The 18,193-nt window shown below is 41.8% G+C and overlaps 2 protein-coding genes across 3 annotated transcripts; both read left to right on the top strand.

Moving 5' to 3' along the window:
- Nucleotides 1-1,801: 1,801 nt before the first annotated feature.
- Nucleotides 1,802-10,257, top strand: bbs2 (Bardet-Biedl syndrome 2; the record flags this gene model as incomplete). Of its 2 annotated transcripts, none has more annotated exons than XM_079223496.1 (17): nucleotides 1,802-1,918; nucleotides 2,263-2,490; nucleotides 3,426-3,551; nucleotides 3,785-3,847; nucleotides 4,071-4,148; nucleotides 4,323-4,427; nucleotides 4,825-4,911; nucleotides 5,058-5,193; nucleotides 5,737-5,876; nucleotides 6,102-6,231; nucleotides 6,320-6,491; nucleotides 6,601-6,730; nucleotides 6,857-6,976; nucleotides 7,152-7,289; nucleotides 7,541-7,653; nucleotides 8,478-8,626; nucleotides 9,227-10,257. In XM_079223496.1, the coding sequence occupies 17 exons, from the start codon at nucleotides 1,802-1,804 to the stop codon at nucleotides 9,331-9,333; spliced, it is 2,139 nt and encodes a 712-aa protein (XP_079079622.1). In that variant the 3' UTR covers nucleotides 9,334-10,257. The 2 variants fall into 2 exon arrangements, with proteins under 2 accessions (XP_079079622.1, XP_079079623.1); XM_079223497.1 differs by having other exon boundaries at nucleotides 5,737-5,882.
- A 2,681-nt stretch (nucleotides 10,258-12,938) lies between these two features.
- On the top strand, nucleotides 12,939-17,408 carry b3gnt9 (UDP-GlcNAc:betaGal beta-1,3-N-acetylglucosaminyltransferase 9; the record flags this gene model as incomplete). Its single annotated transcript, XM_079223498.1, has 6 exons — nucleotides 12,939-13,034; nucleotides 13,147-13,266; nucleotides 13,986-14,387; nucleotides 15,550-15,791; nucleotides 15,886-16,141; nucleotides 16,226-17,408. The coding sequence occupies 6 exons, from the start codon at nucleotides 12,939-12,941 to the stop codon at nucleotides 16,568-16,570; spliced, it is 1,461 nt and encodes a 486-aa protein (XP_079079624.1). The 3' UTR covers nucleotides 16,571-17,408.
- Between the last annotated feature and the right edge of the window lie 785 nt (nucleotides 17,409-18,193).

Below are 18,193 nucleotides of genomic sequence, written 5' to 3'. Positions count from 1 at the left end.
CTCAACTTCTCCTCACCCCTCTTCTCTACACTGATAGTTGCAGATTCCATAATGAGGAACATCTGTTTCCTTAACGCACCAACATCCTGGTATCTGGTGTCTACTCTCCTCCACGCCCTGTAGCTCGTCTGAATGTGAGCTCTCTCTTTAACCACCCGGTCTAACTCCATTTGTGGAGATATTTTGGACTCTGTTGCTCAACTTAAAAACTTAAAAAACTACAATTCGACCCTGGCTCAACAGCGACATCTTTGCTATGAGGAAACTATGTTGGGAAGAAAAGAAAACATGTGTCATGATGAAAGCTGTCTTGTTAACAATCCGTTTAAGCAGCAGGGGCTCAATACTTATTCTCCCATTATTTCCAGAGATTTCCACTGTCTCATTTGTGACAAGGTCTATACAGCAAATGGTTCTGTTCCCTCCTGCTTATACATCCAGCTGCGCATCCCATTATTAAAAAAACTAACTACATATGATGCAACTGTTATAAATAAGTATAACTATTTTTTATTTTAACATTGTGTCCTTTTAAGTCAGTAACAACTTAATGGAGAAACTGAAATAAGGCTTCATACCACTGAGTCAGCTCTACTTAAAGTCTTATTTAAAGTTATGTAATGTTATTTTTTTGTAATTTTATGTAATGTTATTTTTTGTGCAGCACTTTGTTTTTTTTAAAGCGCTTTATAAATAAACTGTATTTGATTTGATAAGATTCATATATAATTGTGACCACCAGAGGGTGCTGTTGGACTATATATGATTGTTTTGTATTACATATCTAAGCTGCATGTAACTACAGCTGTGGACGGGTTAGGGTCGATTTTTATATTTTTAAAATCTGAGTTTCTCAACTACAGGGAGATGCAATATTACATCAGTGGAGGACCCCTTAAGGTTATCAAGATGGAGCTAATTATAACTACTGAGTACGTACAGTATCATACATTATACAGTATTTTGCTTACATACATTGCCACCATAAAAGGGAAATAGCCCGGCAAGTACAAGTGCCTCATTGAGTTACAGTTATTGAGTTCATGTGACATTAGGCCTCTTCCATGCCTCCACGGCGCACTTCCATAGTTGACCAAAGTCTTTTATTTTGAAAGCACAACAGAGGAAGTAGTTGTTGGCAGGGAATCGACTGTCAACCTTCGTTGCGTTGTCGTGCTATCCAGCTAGCTACTTAGCTGGTTAGCTCATTTGAACCACAATCCAACAGCTGAAGAGGGGGTCAGGTGAGATTGCACAACTGGGCAACGTTACGGCCCCTACGTGATCTCGTTGGTTTTACGACTGTCAATAGTGGTTTCCGGCGACATTGAACCAGCGACGGTAACGTTGGCTAGTTAGGTAGCGTTAACTTGAGAGGCAATGAAGGCAAATATCGGCGATTTTAATTTCCTTTCAACGATTTAAATTGCACATGCGATTGAAACAGAGCTTGCAGTTTGTTATAAAGCCACACTTGGTGACTTTTTGTTCAATAGTTGACATTCTTGAGCAGCAAACGACGGGGAGATTAGATTAGCCAGACGGACAGCTTTAGCTTCCCTCTCATTGTTGCCAGGCAACAGACGCTCCGCTGGGCGTCTGGGATAAAGCCTGTAATTACATTAGTGGAGCAAAACCACGCTTTGTCGTCACTTGATCGTATGGCAACCTATTTAGCTCATGTCTTTTATTTATCATATCGCTATCCTAAAAGATCTGAAATATTAAAGGGCCCTTTCCTGTCTGTCGGTGTCTGTCTGTGTGTCTTCTTTGGGCTCGTGTCAGGATCTCCAGGAGCACCATGTTGGTCCCTATATTCACACTGAAGCTGAACCACAAGATTAACCCTCGCATGGTGACTGTTGGGAAATTTGATGGAGTCCACCCATGCCTTACTGCAGCCACACAGGCTGGAAAGGTGAGGGAAATAACACATGTATGTTACATTCGTTATACGCAGAAAGTATATTGCAGAGCATGGTTGCTGTCTTAGTCCATGAACATTCTTCCAGCTTTGATTTTCTCAGTTATTTATCCCACTTTACTTGCCTGGTATCAGACATAATTGAGTGGGCGGATTCAAAGGTCTGGACCCAGGCAACCACTTTAGAGTACTTCACCACATGTCTCCTCGACTTAGGCTCATTACAGCACTTTATCACTTTTGATTATAGAATACCTTTCTTTCTTCTACTACTCACTAAGTCATGTACACTATGTCTCCACCCGATGCCCTGAATTCACTCTGTTTCTCTCTGTCAGGTTTTTATCCATAACCCTCATGCTCGTGGTCAAAGACCCGTGGCCCACCGCCTGAGCCAGAGCACACAAGACTCTGACATCTCGCTCCTTAACATCAACCAGGCAGTCACTTGTCTGACGGCAGGGACGCTGGGACCAAACACCACTGGGGACACGCTGCTGGTGGGATCCCAGACCAACCTGCTGGCCTATGATGTCCATGACAACACTGATATTTTCTACAGAGAGGCGAGTGGAATGGAGAATAAGTGGAGGGAAAACATTTGGTTGAAGAGGTATCTCTTTCCGGGAATGAAGTCTAAGATAATGGAACAATGAAAAGTATATATTGGTTAAATGCATAGAGGTTATGGTGAACTAAACACACATGTGTTGTTGTAAAATGTCTGCTTAACTCTTAGGGGAGCAGTGTGTAGGATGAAGGGGGATTTATTGGCAGAAATGTATTATAATAAATCATAATTATGTTTTCATTAGCTTCTAATCACTCCCTTCATAAACAGGCGATTAAACTACTCTCACTCCTTGCTCTCTGGCAGCAGAAAAAAAATATCTCTCCACTCATCCAAAACTCCGCTGCTTGGATTTTCACTCAGACTAAGAAACATTGACACATTTCACCAAAACTGGCTTCCTTTCAACTGGATACCTGTTTCTTTTAGAATTAAATTTAAGATTTTATTGATTATGTAAAATGGCCCGAGAGGCCTCGCCCAGAGTTATCTATCAGATCTCTTCCGCAGATCCTCGAATGTGTCGTTTCTTTTTGTTCCAAAGAAAAATGATCTCAATGGCTTCAACCTTGCTGCTATAGAAAACAATTGTCTGGCCAAATTTCCAACTAGGTGTTGCAAGATACACAACCATGTTGCAATGACCACAAGAAAGCAACTGTTATTTGTGATGACTGGGCTTTGGTAAGTGTCAGTCTATGAGAAGATAAGTACAGTATATACATGAAAATATATATGAGTTTAAATAAAAAATAAAATATTATTGTAAAAATATCATATGAAACATTTATGCATCTATGCTGTTTGTGTCGAACTGAATACTTAAAAGACACAAGAAAAAGCGTAATTATGGTTCAAGCTGTCGACATGTTGTGCAGTACAGTATTCCATCTCAAAGGCCTTGTTTCTGTTTCTTCTGTGTGGCTGTAGGTGACGGATGGAGCCAACGCTATTGTGTTGGGGAAACTCGGGGAGATCCCGAGACCTCTTGCCATCATTGGAGGGAACTGCGCTTTACAAGGCTTTGACTATGCTGGCAATGACCACTTTTGGACAGTAAGCAACATTTTAATATCAGTACAGTCTGTCTTACATTCAAGAGGTTGGTTTCATTGAATAGCAATACAGCGCACAACTCATGAGACACAAGTAACTAGTTTGATTAATTGTACATTTCCATGTGTTGAATCTCTGCAGACCCAGAACATTTCTAACATCCCCTGTCAAAATGAATAACTCCTTGTCTGAATCAACTAAATGAATATGTTAATGAGGTGTCTTGTCTTTAGGTGACTGGCGATAATGTCAGATCTCTGGTATTATGTGACTTCACTGGGGATGGAAAAAATGAGGTAAGTCCTGGCAGGCAGAGACGCATTCTGTGTTGTTGCTCCGTCTGATTCCAGAGCTTCGTCGCACATCTTCCTCCTGTCTCTCTCCCGTCCACGACATCGCTCTCTACTTTGAAAATGTGAACAGTTGTGTCTGAACTATAGACAAGAGTTCAATGAAAGATTCATATCGACATGATCGTTGTTTGATTGAAACAGATTCAGTCAGCTATTGTTTTTACAGCTTCTCGTCGGATCGGAGGACTTTGACATCAGAGTATTCAAAGAGGACGAGCTTGTGTCTGAGATGACTGAGAACGAGGTAAATGGATGCGATGCGTTTCACTTGACTCCTGAGAAAATCCATCAAAACTAACAACAGTGTGTTGTTGTTTTTTTTACCTTAAATTATGTTTTGTACAAGGGACAGTCACCAGTAACACTTGAACGCCTCATTGCACTGTTACTAGCTTCCCTTCTGTCCTTCTCCCGACAGACAGTAACGTCACTGTGCCATATGCATGGCAGCAGGTTCGGCTATGCCTTGGCCAACGGCACTGTGGGAGTTTACGACCGCACCGCCCGCTACTGGAGGATTAAGGTACCGGAATAATTCATGATAATGTCGTCTTGGAATAGAGGGGCTAACCTTATTGAAAAACAATAGGTATATACACCTAAACCGAGACCAAGTCATGATCATCAAGTTCTTCAAAACACAGTGTTAACCAATTCAAAATCTTTGCCACTTAGTGGGTGTAGTTGTTATCACTGTTTCCATCAGCCTTTTCCCTCTGAAATCCTTTGTTCTGTTTATTCTAAGTCTATAGAACAACCCCTATCATGCAAGCTGTCCGATATCTCGTTGTATGTCCCTAACTATTTAAGTCTGTTTAAAATGTTAACTTATTGACTCTCTTTAAGGGCCATTTGACTTTAAATGTAATGTGTCTCCATTTCCTTTTCAATAATGTGTTTTTTTTTCACTCTCCAATCAGTCTAAGAATCATGCAATGAGCATCCATGCCTTCGACCTGAATGCTGACGGGGTGGTGGAGCTCATCACCGGCTGGTCCAATGGAAAGGTCAGCTCACATCCCAGCAGGCCTGGCGTTTAAGGACAACCTCTCACACTTCAGAAATGCCATTTGTAATTAGATTTACAAGTCTTTAATTTCCTCAGTATCTTTAGTTTGTCTTCAGTGTTGATCACGTTCTCCTTTTATTTCAGATTGATGCTCGCAGTGACCGCACAGGCGAGGTCATTTTTAAAGACAACTTTTCCTCTTCTGTGGCTGGAGTGGTGGAGGGAGACTACAGGTTGGATGGACAGATACAACTTATCTGCACCTCCACAGAGGGAGAAGGTATGCTGTTTAGCTGTTTGCCTGTATGGCTTTTGCCCACATATGCATGTAAAAAGACATGTTGAATAGAGGCCATTCTGTGTGTACCTGGATGAATGCTTTTACAAATATCTGTAAAACACTGTGTGTGTTTTTAGTGCCCTTTCTTATCAATGCTAATATCCCACTAACGCCCGACCAACTGTCAGGAGGAGAGAGTGTGTGTGTGTTTGTGCATATTCCCATACTTTTTAGTTAACCCAAATTACTCATTGTTGCAGTGCTGTCACCTAAATTCAATGGAGATTTTATTGAATTTTATTTGTGGTGCATTTGTGATTCTCTGACCTTTTTTGATTGAGTGCAATTAGCACATCTTTATGTCCACTTCCTGTGTACTGCAGTTCATCTGGAGATACCTAAAACAAACAACACCAGCTTCAACTGTACTATAAGCTTAATTCAGACATAGCATCCAAACCTGCTTAACACGATTTGAGGGATCTGACCATTTAAACTTGGATTAGAATATCATCAGTGTTGTAAATGGTGTGTATCTTGTAGTCCGTGGTTACCTGCCAGCCAGTAAAGACCTGAAAGGGAATCTCATGGACTCCAGTGCTGAACAGGACCTCATTAGAGAGCTCAGCCAACGCAGACAGAATCTGTTGCTGGAGCTACGCAACTATGAAGAAAATGCCAAGGTACATGTATCTATTATTAGATAGTATTGTATAATCACATGATGAGCAAGATCCCTTTTAAAAAATGTTTTACTTCATCATTTTATTCTTGTCATAATTCTGCTGCATCGCTGTCTGTTTCAGAGATAGCAGACTTCATACAGATAATCACAGGGTTCTTAATTGACATGGGGCTGTATATTAATTTATATGCTAACATCCACACAAACTGTACTATTGTTCCAGGGTGTGTCGGAGACAAACAGTGGGATTGGTGTAATACCAGCCAACACTCAGCTCCAGACAGCGCTGTCAGTGAGACCTACTACAGAGGCTCAGAAAGCTCATGTGGAGCTCAGCATTTCAACACCAAATGGTAGAGTGTACTAGACTGAGGCTGAGAGTGTCAAGCATGTCAAGGACAGGGTAAATAAGTCCCTGGACCTCTTCTTTATCCTCTCCAGAAACCATCATTCGTGCAGTGCTAATCTTCGCAGAGGGGATATTTGAGGGGGAGAGTCACGTTGTCCACCCGAGCGCTCAGAACCTGTCCGGCTGTGTCCGAGTCTCCATTGTCCCCCCAAAGGATATACCAGTAGATCTGCACATCAAAGCCTTTGTTGGAGGGAAAACTAGGTAGGATGTGTGAGTAAGTAAAGGATGTGTGCTGGCGTGTATTCATTGCATTTTTCTCACCATATAATTAACCACCTTCTCTGCACTTCATTCTCTTTGTCTTCTCCAGCACCCAATTCCATGTGTTTGAAATCACTCGTCAGCTACCTCGTTTCTCCATGTATGACATCACAGTTGACTCCTCAGCTGCTCCGCCCACTGGAAGGGTCACTTTCAGCATCAACGACCGACCGCAGAGGGTAGGCTGTCAGTGTGATGTTCAAGGCAATAACATCCTGATATATGTTTGCTCATTCAAATCCTTTAGTAATGTATGCAATTGTTGTTGCGTGTGTGTGTTTATGTGTGTGTTTATGTGTGTGTAGGTGGTGATGTGGCTGAATCAGAACTTCTTGCTTCCAGAAGGAGTAGACAGCCCAGACATCACTTTTAATTCTCTAAGAGGAGGGGGACTGTTGTCCATCAGTATGGCCAGCAATGGACAGGTACAAACACACAACAACTATGATAGGTTGATCTATATTTTGGCTACATTTTGACTGTAAATATGTTGTTCTAAAGTGAGCAAAACATTGATGTTAGTTTGCATGAATTTACTACTGCTATTGACATATCCTTTTGAAATAAGATGTTTAATTAATCGTCAATTTGCCCAATCAGATCACACTGAGTACCGATGACATTGACCTGGCAGGAGATCTGATCCAATCACTTGCCTCCTTCCTGGCAATAGAGGACTTGTCAGCAGAAGCAGACTTCCCCGGATACTTTGAGGAGCTACACACTACACTCACTGAGGTTCGGCTTTGAAAATCTCTCGTCAAAAACATCCCCACATGTACTGTACATTATGTTTTGAAAAGCGCTATATACAATTAATGTATTATTATTATGACTCCAACTGCAGCCTGTATAAAAGGCTTGTGAAGGCTGAGATAAGTCAGTGAGCACATAAGCAATTCATTCTTTATTTGTCAGGAGAGAGAATGTAGTTGTTGTTATTGTTGTAGCTGTGGTTTCTTATTGAGTCCTATATATCTGCTTGCCAGGTGGATGAGTTCCACTCTGTCCATCAGAAGTTAACTGCAGCCATGGCCGACCACTCCAACTACATCAGGAACATGCTGGTGCAGGCAGAGGATGCTCGCCTTATGGGCGTCATGTGAGTACACGTGATACAAATACAGTAAATTGAACTGATCCCATTTATAATCCTTGTCAAATACTGTATGTGATATAAAGGCAACAAATAGACAATGCTTTGAACTCTCTGTTAGAGACCTTTTTCAGGAGACATATTGAAGTGGATAAAAAAAAAGATGGTTGCAAGCAATTTAGGTCAGCCACGTTCAGAGCTGTGCTATTGTGCATGTTTGTTTAAAGGCATCAAATAGAAAATGCCATCAGCTTCACCTACCACCCAAATTGCAACAATAAAAAGGCAGTTGAAAATTGGCATAGTTTCCCTTAAATGTTACCATGACAATTCAAAATGTCTGCTGGGAAAACTCTGAACTAGTGATTTCTGAAACAAAAGATTGACTGTATCAAAAGCATGAAGAACAAACACACAGTTGCAAATGTATGAGGTACACCTAGCTAAACCTAATAGTGCTACATTAAATCCTTCCTTCATGAATGTATAATGTACAGTTTTACTGAAACAGTTTTTAGAACGGTGGTGACACAACTTTATGGACATTCTGGATTCTGCCGACTTGTATTCTGTTATAATGAAATGTCATATTGAATGCACCCTCATTGAAATGGACAACATATTAGAAAGGCCTTTTAGTACAACACTTTACAATCCAACCGCACCACAAAACTCCAGAATGACCCCAACATTGAATCATCACCTTTCAAAAACAGTTTCAATCTTCTGATATCAATCTTTTCTGTTTGCCCACACGACCAAACCAACTCACTGTTTCTCTTCCTCTTTTCTTATAATGTATCTGTGATGTTCTCCCTTTCCCTCTGCAGGACAACGATGAAGAAGCGTTACAGAGAGCTGTACGACCTGAACAGGGATCTGATCAACGAGTATAAAATCCGGTCTAACAACCACAATGCATTACTTGCCTGCCTCAAGTCTGTCAACCAGGCCATACAGCGGGCTGGTAGACTCCGAGGTGTGTGTGTGTGTGTGTGTGTGTGTGTGTGTGTGTGTGTGTGTGTGTGTGTGTGTGTGTGTGTGTGTGTGTGTGTGTGTGTGTGTGTGTGTGTGTGTGCGTGCACACACTGTAGCAATCAACATTCCTCAAGCCTATGTGTAAGAAACAAGATGTGCATATCAGGGATTGTCTGGGTCAATAACTTTTATTGTATCCGGGCAGGTTGTTGGATGTAGTGCATGCGTTTTGCTGGTCCAGATGTTGACTCTCTCTAGTGGTGATTGGACAGTTTCCCAAAGCTTTTGCACACAATGTGAATATTCAAAGCTTTGCTGATGTTGGTGAAGGACTATAAATGCTTTGCTTTTAGTATATATATATATATATATATATATATATATATATATATATATATATATATTCATCAATAATAACAGAGTATGTAGGGGATCCTTAAGAATACAACAAAACAGGCATTTTAATACGGATTTCACTATTAAATGGCAATGCACAGAGCTTAGAAGCTTCAAGGCATTTCCTCTATGTGTTGTTACAACTTGCATACCGGTCTTGTTTCCTCATATTAATCTGCCTGTCACTATTCCTCCTCACCTTCAGTCGGCAAGCCCAAGAACCAAGTGATCTCTGCCTGCCGAGACGCCATCAAGAGCAATAACATCAACGCACTCTTCAGGATCATGAAGGCTGGCACTGCATCCTCCTGAGGGTGGAAGGGGTGGCGGTGCAGGAATGGACGGAGAGATTGAAAGTACAAGCACAACGCACAACGAATCACTACAACTGTAGTGTTGAACTTTATCTATTTGGCACCAGCAAGGATTTCCCCCCCAGAACGATGAGACGAGAACCACACGAGGACATGAAACGGGACGCTGTTGTAGCCTTAATCGATCTTTTTTGCCTGGCAGCAACATTTGGTACTAGCTCCATAATACATTTTTACTGTATATGAACACTTGAAATACTACTGGCTCAGATAGATAGAATGCTGACTACAGGCTTAGTGCGCTTGGAAGAGCTTGATTTAGTGCAGTTAAAGCTCAGCGAGATGATTGCAGTGAGAGTTCAGCTGGATCAAAGGAGGGAGTGGAGTGCTTCCCTCAAAGCTTTTCTCAAAAAGCATTGGAACAAAGATATTCTGAGTACAATGATGCCTCAGAGAAAATAGTTTTAATGCATTGATCTGACTGCTGTCTAAAACTCATGCAAAACAAAATAATGCCTCTTTTCTCCAGTTCTACTCTCACATACACTGTTTGAAGGCATCAGTAGTTAAGCGTGAGATATAATGCCCTTTCAGTGGACTAGACGTTTTCCGGGTAACGTTGCACATTTGTCTAGGAAACGTTTAAACTTCAGGGAAGAAACCGTTTCCACTGAGAGGCGAGGGTTGTAGGAAAATGGCGTATCTGCTGGATCGGCAGCCTGACTGTTTAGTTGAGCTGACGCAGCGATGTTTAGACGGAACACAGCTGGAGCGAGACAGAGACAGCAGCTTCCTTCAGGTCATGCCGTTGAAATCAGCGGTGGCCCTGACGGCTCAGAGCTGTAGCTCAGGTCTCTGCTCTCAGCTGTTGTGCATTTGTGTGACGTTTGGAGCCAAAGAAAATACTTTAAATGAATGGATGTCACAGAGGACCAACGCTGTGTGTTTCACTTGTTTACCTTCTGTAGATGGTACACAGATATTGTACATGTAGAAGTGTGTAAGTGGTCGGAAACTATTATTAAATGATCTTGTGTTTTAAAAGTATATGTACGTTTTTGGTATCTTTGGAAACGTGGTGATCTCTGCTAGAATCTAAGTTACGGTTGAACAAAGTTTGGCTGCACAGCATGAGCTTCCAATAGGTGACCCACCAATTGAGAGGGAAAATGTTAATGAATTGGGAAAATGTGGTTTGCAGTTTTTTTTAACATGCAAGCTATGCTGCATATTTTCAAGGGTCTTCTATTTCATTTTAATTGTGTATTTGTCAGTTAAGCTGTGCTATAACATCCAGCAGGATTGAAACCTCGTCGACATGTTCACATGAAAGTATACTTTCAGCTTTTCCAATCTCAACTTTCCTACTTTTTGTATAGTTCTGATTGATGCACACGTGTTCACTCGCTGTGTTCTATAGGCACTACATATGGTGCAGTACAACCCGTCTATAGTCGAAAAATACTGATGTGCTCTGCATGTGTTCTCCTGTATGGCTGGTTGCTTGACCTAGTAAGAAATATCTAGCTGGCCTTGTTCTCTAAATTCCTTCTAGACTCAATCTAAAAGACATGACTAATTATCTTAACTTCAGAGATCCACACTCAGCACTTGTATGTATTCCTCTCGTCTCCTTCTTCTTTTATCCTCCCCAGTTGCTGTGTTGGCATCTGGCTTGAAGTCGCTCCGCTCTTATTTAAGTCACGTGGTCAGGCTGAAGGGTGAAGATGTTGCGTTCAGGTTCTCCTGGTTTGCTTGTTCATCTGAATACTGGTTCATACATTCCAATATATTCTGATAACCTACTTATTTATTAGGCAATCAACGTGGTGAATGCTACACACCATGTTCACGCTATAATTTGTTTACCAATAATGATGCCATTTTAATAAAATGTAGTTTCCAATAGATGTTGTATTCAGATTATGTGGGTATGGGCGGATTATGAAACAGTGAGCCACTGGGCCCAGACCACAACACCTCTGCTATAGGTGCCAGATACACAGACGTTATAGTTGTATAGCCTCTCTTTCCTGTCTCTCTGTTTTGGATGTTTTCTTTTTTCTATGTGGATGTTTTTCCAGTTGTTCTTGTAATTAATGTCTCTTTAAGATCATGTTGTGTCTCTCTGTCGTCAAGTTGTGTCTCTGTGGTTGTTTCCCCCCTATCTATGGTCTTTGAGTCTCTTCCCGGTTGGTGCGTGTCTTTGAATGACACATTTTGTCAATGTTCTCCCCTTACAACCTACAACAGACAACAAACAGTTCTAGTGATTAGCTGACTCTAGATGAAGTCACTCATTTGTATTATTACAAAAAAAGGAGTTTATAATTGTCTAGACTTATTTCGTTGACGGTGCAGATTTGGATATTCCCGACAGTACTTGAAGGCAACCATGAGCGCAACCAGCAGCTGACGGGCGTAAAGCCAGGTAACTTTTCTAGCCTCCCCTCTACTCACACATACATGAATACAGTCGCTCATCTTCTCTCATTGGGTGTTTGTCTCTGGAAGCTGGAAACCAGTCTTTGTGTGTGTCGGTGCGCAGAGTGGAGCCTGTTGCATTTTCACACATCAGCACAGATGTTTTCAGTTTGACGTCCCCCTCCGTCTCGCCTGGTAAGTTTGAATGACTTGCAGGAATCTGGGAATATTTCATAGCATCTGTAGTTATAAAACCAGAACGACGAATTGCTGATACTGTAAAAACTTGCGGAATACATAGTGCCATTTGTGGAGAAAAGACAGGCGACTTTCTGTGTAGATTGCGCGAGAAGTTTTGCGACACAGTTGGTCATGCGCGTGTGTTTCACATGCGTGTGTGTTTCACATGCATGTGCTCTGAAATAATTAGCTGCGATTAGACAGTCACGCATAAGGCAGGGCGTTATTAAGGGATGTGTGCCAGTGGTATAAACGTTTGGACACAGTGTTCTTCGACAGAGTTGGTACCCTTTATGCTCCCTTACATAAGACAGACACTCCCCCTTCTGCACAGAGTTATGCATGATGGGAAGACAAATACTTGTTTTCTATTTATCAGCAAACAATAACGTCTTGGATTATTTCTAATTAATTATATTGTTTGACGTGAAGCAGTTCATATGTTCAAAAGCTCAGAATTCAGTCTTGGATGGAGGAGAAAGATGATCGGCTATGTATATTACTCTAGTGCATTCAATTAGATTGTTTAACTTTTTATAATCTTTCATCGACAAAATGAGAGAGGGTTTCACAATAGCTTCCTGGGCACTACATCCTCCTTATTAGGACTGGCAAATGGGGGAAGGGGCAAGTAACAATATGTTCTTTGCAACAGGGAGCATCAAAGTGATGGAAATGTATTATTGTTGTTGTTGTCCAGGATGCCCCCACCCTTTGGTGCCCGACAGGAAGGGGAAGATGGACGTGCATCCAGCGAGAGGAGTTTTTACAGACAAACTGTGAAAATCACCACATCTTCTCCTTTAAATTCTGCAAAATTGCCGAGTCTGAACCCGTCTGGTCTGGAACGGTCTGTAGCGGGTCGAACTGCTCCAGCCCCATTCCACTGCATTCCTGTTCAATACTGACCTGAAGTCAGTGTCTTCAGAAGGAACCAACATGGTGACACTGAGGAGAATCCTCCACGTGAAGGCAGATGTGTTGTGCACGATGCTGCTACTCGTGCTACTCTGTCTGCTGCTCTATGCCCACCAGGTAAGGATGGAACCAATCACAATCTAAGAAGGGGTAGTTAAAAAAAAGTACTTAGTATTTAAAATCACATGTCTACTTCCCATGTCCAATCAAATCCCATCCATGTTTCCAGGTCGTGCGCTCCTCTGGGTGGGACAGGCCTGTGTGGAAGCTGGAGGTCCATGGCTCTACCAGCTCCAGCAGGACATTGCTTGGCGCTAGCAGAGCCAAAGCAGGCCAGGAGTCTCCAGGGGTATGAACTGATCTGGTTCAAGTTATGAATGTGTGTGCGTGTTTGAATGTAGGTATCAGAACCCAAGTATCTTCATAATGTAAAATGGGCATAATGATAGTGGGGGCACTAAAAGATAACACTTCCTGCCCAGCACCAAACAGCAGAAAGGCAAATTAAGCAACTAGCCTGGCAGAGGGTAGTTGTTGGAAACATCCTGTGACAAATCAGTGAAACTTGACAATGTCTGGGTGTGATGTGCTGCCATTAAGGTGCTGCAAGAAGTACATCATTGTTTAGTCTTGTTGAGTTCACATCCCACATAAGGCTGCGATGCTCTTTGTGCTCACAGTGTGTGGAGACATTTTCACAGTTTCTACTGCTGAGCTGAAATCCACAACCAGTGTCAGCGCACTGTACAGTGTGTGCTATGTGGATATGCATACTGCATATGCAGAGGGCATCAATGGATGTACACACAGTATGTTTGTATTTATGTTTGTGTGAATGTCCATCTGTTCTGATCCACAGAGGCGCCAACACATTTTATAATGAACCTGGAAGAGATAAACATGAAGCAGTACAAACAGAAATGATGATGCTATTTTTCAATACTTTCATATTGTTAATTTGTATAGTTCTTTTGCGCATACAACTTGATATGTTCATTAAGATTACATGTTTTTGCTACCAGAAATGTCTTCCATCTTTTGTCTCATATCATTTCTCCTTATTAGCAGATCCCATCCAGCCCTTCAGAGCCACAGCTACCTCCCTGCAAACCCCAGTCCAAGTCCAAACCTCCTCAGTCCAAGTCCAAACCTCCTCAGTCCAAGTCCAAACCTCCTCAGTCCAAGTCCAAACAGCAGGTCAAATCTAAGGGGAATTCCAAGTCTCAGCGGAAAAATGCTGTCCCGACTAAGACTGCTGGCAAGCCCCTGCCTACGTTGCCACCATTTGACTTTGAGGGCTATCTGAGGGAAAAGGACAACAGAAACTTTAAGCTGCTCATAGACCAGCCAGAGAAGTGCCACATTGGAGGAGCAGAGGAGGAAGAAGGAGAAGGAGAAGGAGGGACTACCACTTCTCCCTACATGCTCATTGCAGTGAAATCTATTCCTGCAGATTTTGAGAAACGTCAGGTAAAATAAAACATGTTGTATGAAGGCCTTTGCCCAAATAATATTTGGTAAAAATTTGCTGTGAATCAGCATGGAAATTAGACTGTATTTTTCACCCAAGCTATTTTGCGTGTTCCTTTTGTTTTCCAGCACGCCTCTTTGCTGTTTTGGTTCACTCTCACTGTTCTCTGTGTAGTTCATAACGTCAGCCAGCATCTGTCTTCTGTTGAACAATTCTGATAAAGCCACTGTACTCTACCTGCCCAGCACTGAACTGCAGACGGACCAAGTTAGCAACTAGCTGGTGAACACAGTGGAGCGGTCAGCAGCTAAAGAGACAGATATTTCCTTCAGGAGTTGGTGGAAACCAAAACTGGAGATACGAGTAGAGTGAATATATTGGACTTACATTTGATAAACATGTCTCGGATGAATGCTAATATTGCTCCGTGTCTGCTCAATGAGTAAATACGTTGTTGTTTGCTAACTCGCTGCCCCCAAGTGCGTAACAAATATATATTAACACAAGTTCATTCAGCTTTCGGACGACACAATACAGCCAATATTTTCAGGGTTCAAGTGTAGCCGGCAGATATCAGACTAGAGCGCGGCGATAATTTAATATGCTAATTGACTGTCTTTCAATGGAATCATATGGTGATGAAGTCATATATCGAGATATCATTAATGTGTCTAAATTGATATTAACCAGCACATACTAATTAAAAAGTAGTATTATTGATGATCATTATTTTGCAGTAAAGTTCTTAATTAAATGAGAGTATTCAATTAACACAGGAGAATACAAAATCCATGTGGTTAGTTCATAGAGACTATTTATTAAATTATCAGAAAACATGCTATATTGTGATATATACAGAGATATTAAATAACTTGTATCGTGATATCGTGAAAAGATGTTGGCCATATCGCCTATGCTTGGGTTGAGGTTGTTTTAAAAGATCACTGCATACAGGGTTCACATGTTGCCATTAAACTGATGGCCGTCTGCCAAGAATACCTCCAATCCCTGCGGGGAAAACAGCCACACAAACTAAGTAACATGCAGACAGGTCAGGGAGGGTTGTCACACAATTAACAGACATTTAACCTACATTTTATTTATGACATTCTTTCTACTAAACAAAAAAATGTCTTCCTCTCTGCACTTAATTGTGTTTAGGTGGTACGTCGGACCTGGGGTAAAGAGGGACTTTTTCAAAATGGCGTGTCCATCCGGACTGTTTTTCTGCTGGGTGTTCCAAGAAATCGAACTGCTCTGCCTCTCTGGGATCGGCTCATGACCTACGAGAGTCAAACCTTTGGGGATATCCTGCTTTGGGACTTTGAAGACACCTTCTTCAACCTGACGCTGAAGGAAACACATTTTCTGAAATGGGTTAACAGCAGCTGTCCTCATGTCAAGTCAGTGTTTACAAGCCTGAATCAAGACTTTATCTGATTCTTAGCCTTATGTGACTCATATCTGATGCCTGTCCTATTATCTCTTTTTATACAGATTCATCTTCAAGGGCGATGCTGATGTTTATGTTAATGTGGACAATATACTAGAGATGCTACAAGGTCAAAAGCCGGACCAGGATCTGTTTGTTGGGGATATTATTATCCATGCTAAACCAATTCGAAGGCGCAATTCCAAATACTATGTGCCAGAGTTTGTTTATGGAGGAGGTTTGTACCCAAATTACGCTGGAGGAGGAGGGTTTGTCATGTCGGGACATACGGCTCGGAGACTAAGCTCTGTCTGTCAACAGGTACCTCAAAGTTTGGCAGTTGTAATATTTTTGTATGTCTGTTCTTAAAATATTTTGCTTCACAATGTTTTGATTTAATTCCAGGTGGAGTTGTTCCCCATTGATGATGTCTTTCTAGGAATGTGCCTCCAGCTGATTGGCGTCAAACCATCACGCCACCAGGGCTTTCGGACCTTCGGAATTCCCCGGCCATCTGCAGCGCCCCACCTTCAGACTTTTGACCCCTGTTTTTACAGGGAACTCATGGTTGTTCACAGCCTCAGTGTTCCTCAGATCTGGCTGATGTGGAACCTCCTGCACGACCCCAGACTGAGCTGCCACAACAGGACTCGCCAGACATCCTGGCCCTTTAAGTGGAAGGATAAGATGGGAGAAACGGCGGGAGAAGAGAAGGACTATGGAGAAAAGCAAGTGTTTGTCACGCATTAGTAACTCCCTGCAGGGCCGATTGGGATCTGCAAAAGCCCTCGCGAGGACAAAATGGTTTATCTTTGGCCAACATGAAAGGCTTGAGATGTCTTCAAAAGCACAGCTGAGTCATATGAGACTTTATCCAAGATGGTAGATCATCTTTGGGGAAATGAATTGGCAAAGGTCTAATGGGCTTTGGATTTTTCAGTAAGGTAAGAGAAGAGAATTTGGGCTTTGCCATCCAAGCCCATCTGTGTGATCACACAGTGAACAACCAGGCAGCAAGACCTTGATTTACATAGAAGATTGTGAGGAGACGATTGAATGTGTAATCTTCAGAATGTATTGTGTTATAATTGTTTACACAGAGACACAGTAAGATCCACAAGGAAAACATAACTGACGCGTGGTTAGCTGGTTTAACCCCATCCAAGCATGAAAGTGTCTGCGTTTCTGAGACCTCAGCATTCGTATAATATACTGACTCACATCGGACTGCCAGGACTGGTATAGAGATTTTTTTTGTGTTCTCACCGTGAATCACTCCCGGAGATGTTCTTCACTCCATTGAGCCGGTTTGGAGGCACAAATGGACAGTTAGACTACCTGTTCCCTGGAGAAACATCAAACGAAGCCAAAATGGGAGCCAGCTGGAACCATACCCACAAAGCTGGAGTTAATGTTTATGAAGAAACCTGATATTTGAGGAGTCAGGGATGTGTACTTTCATGTGAACACGCTTATTAAATGCTTTAATAATTTGATTTGTTTTGTGTAATTTAGATTTTTTTCGTTAAAACTCTTTCCTTTCCAGGCGCACCACAAACTGTGAATGACTGAACCTTTGGTCGCACATCTGATCGTCTTGAATATATACAACTTATGAATAAAAAAAGGAACTGTTACATTTATGCCGCCATGGGTTGAGATTATTCCAGCTATATCTCACGTGTGTTTATATGTTATAGGTGCCAAAAACTCTTCCTCAAAGGATGCACTGATGTATCCTCGCTCATAGCTCCTCCCACAAGCCACTTCTCCTCGATCCTTGCTCGCTCCAATTCCTTCATTTTAGGATGGGATATCCTTTGAGATGGAGTACCCGGGGATCGAGGAGCAAGAAATTGAGGAGGCACATAATTGGGAAATGATAGAAAATAGACTTTTTTGTATCAACATACTATACTGTGACTTTCTTATGACTAACGCTGGACTTATAATACTAATACTTTGTTTGAAGTCCAACTTATAACACGCTTGTAGTGAATGTCAACGGAAAGATGATACAACTGACATGTGGTAAATACAACAATGGCAAAATATGAACGAATTTACTATATCCAACCACTTAGTGACCCTAGGTCTGAAATAGGTCACTAAGTGGTTGGACTATATTTACCATCAGCCTAGATGGACTCAATATATGACTTGGGGGTCAAACATGATACTCACCGTTCAGGCTCAGCCTAGTTTTATGACTCCATATTTCTTGTGTTACGAGTATCTACATTCCTGAGTGGCAGAAATACATAGACACACATCTGGTTGGGAATGAAGGACTTGAGTCTTGACGCAACATGCCCTGACATGTGGGTTTTGGACCTTCTTTTGACCTCTCTCCAATACTATGACTTCCTGTGA

This window comes from Taurulus bubalis (assembly GCF_910589615.1).
Source record: "Taurulus bubalis genome assembly, chromosome: 9".
NCBI lineage: Eukaryota > Metazoa > Chordata > Actinopteri > Perciformes > Cottidae > Taurulus > Taurulus bubalis.
Note: the sequence above shows the minus strand (reverse complement) of the source record. Positions and strands in the feature narration are given on the sequence as shown.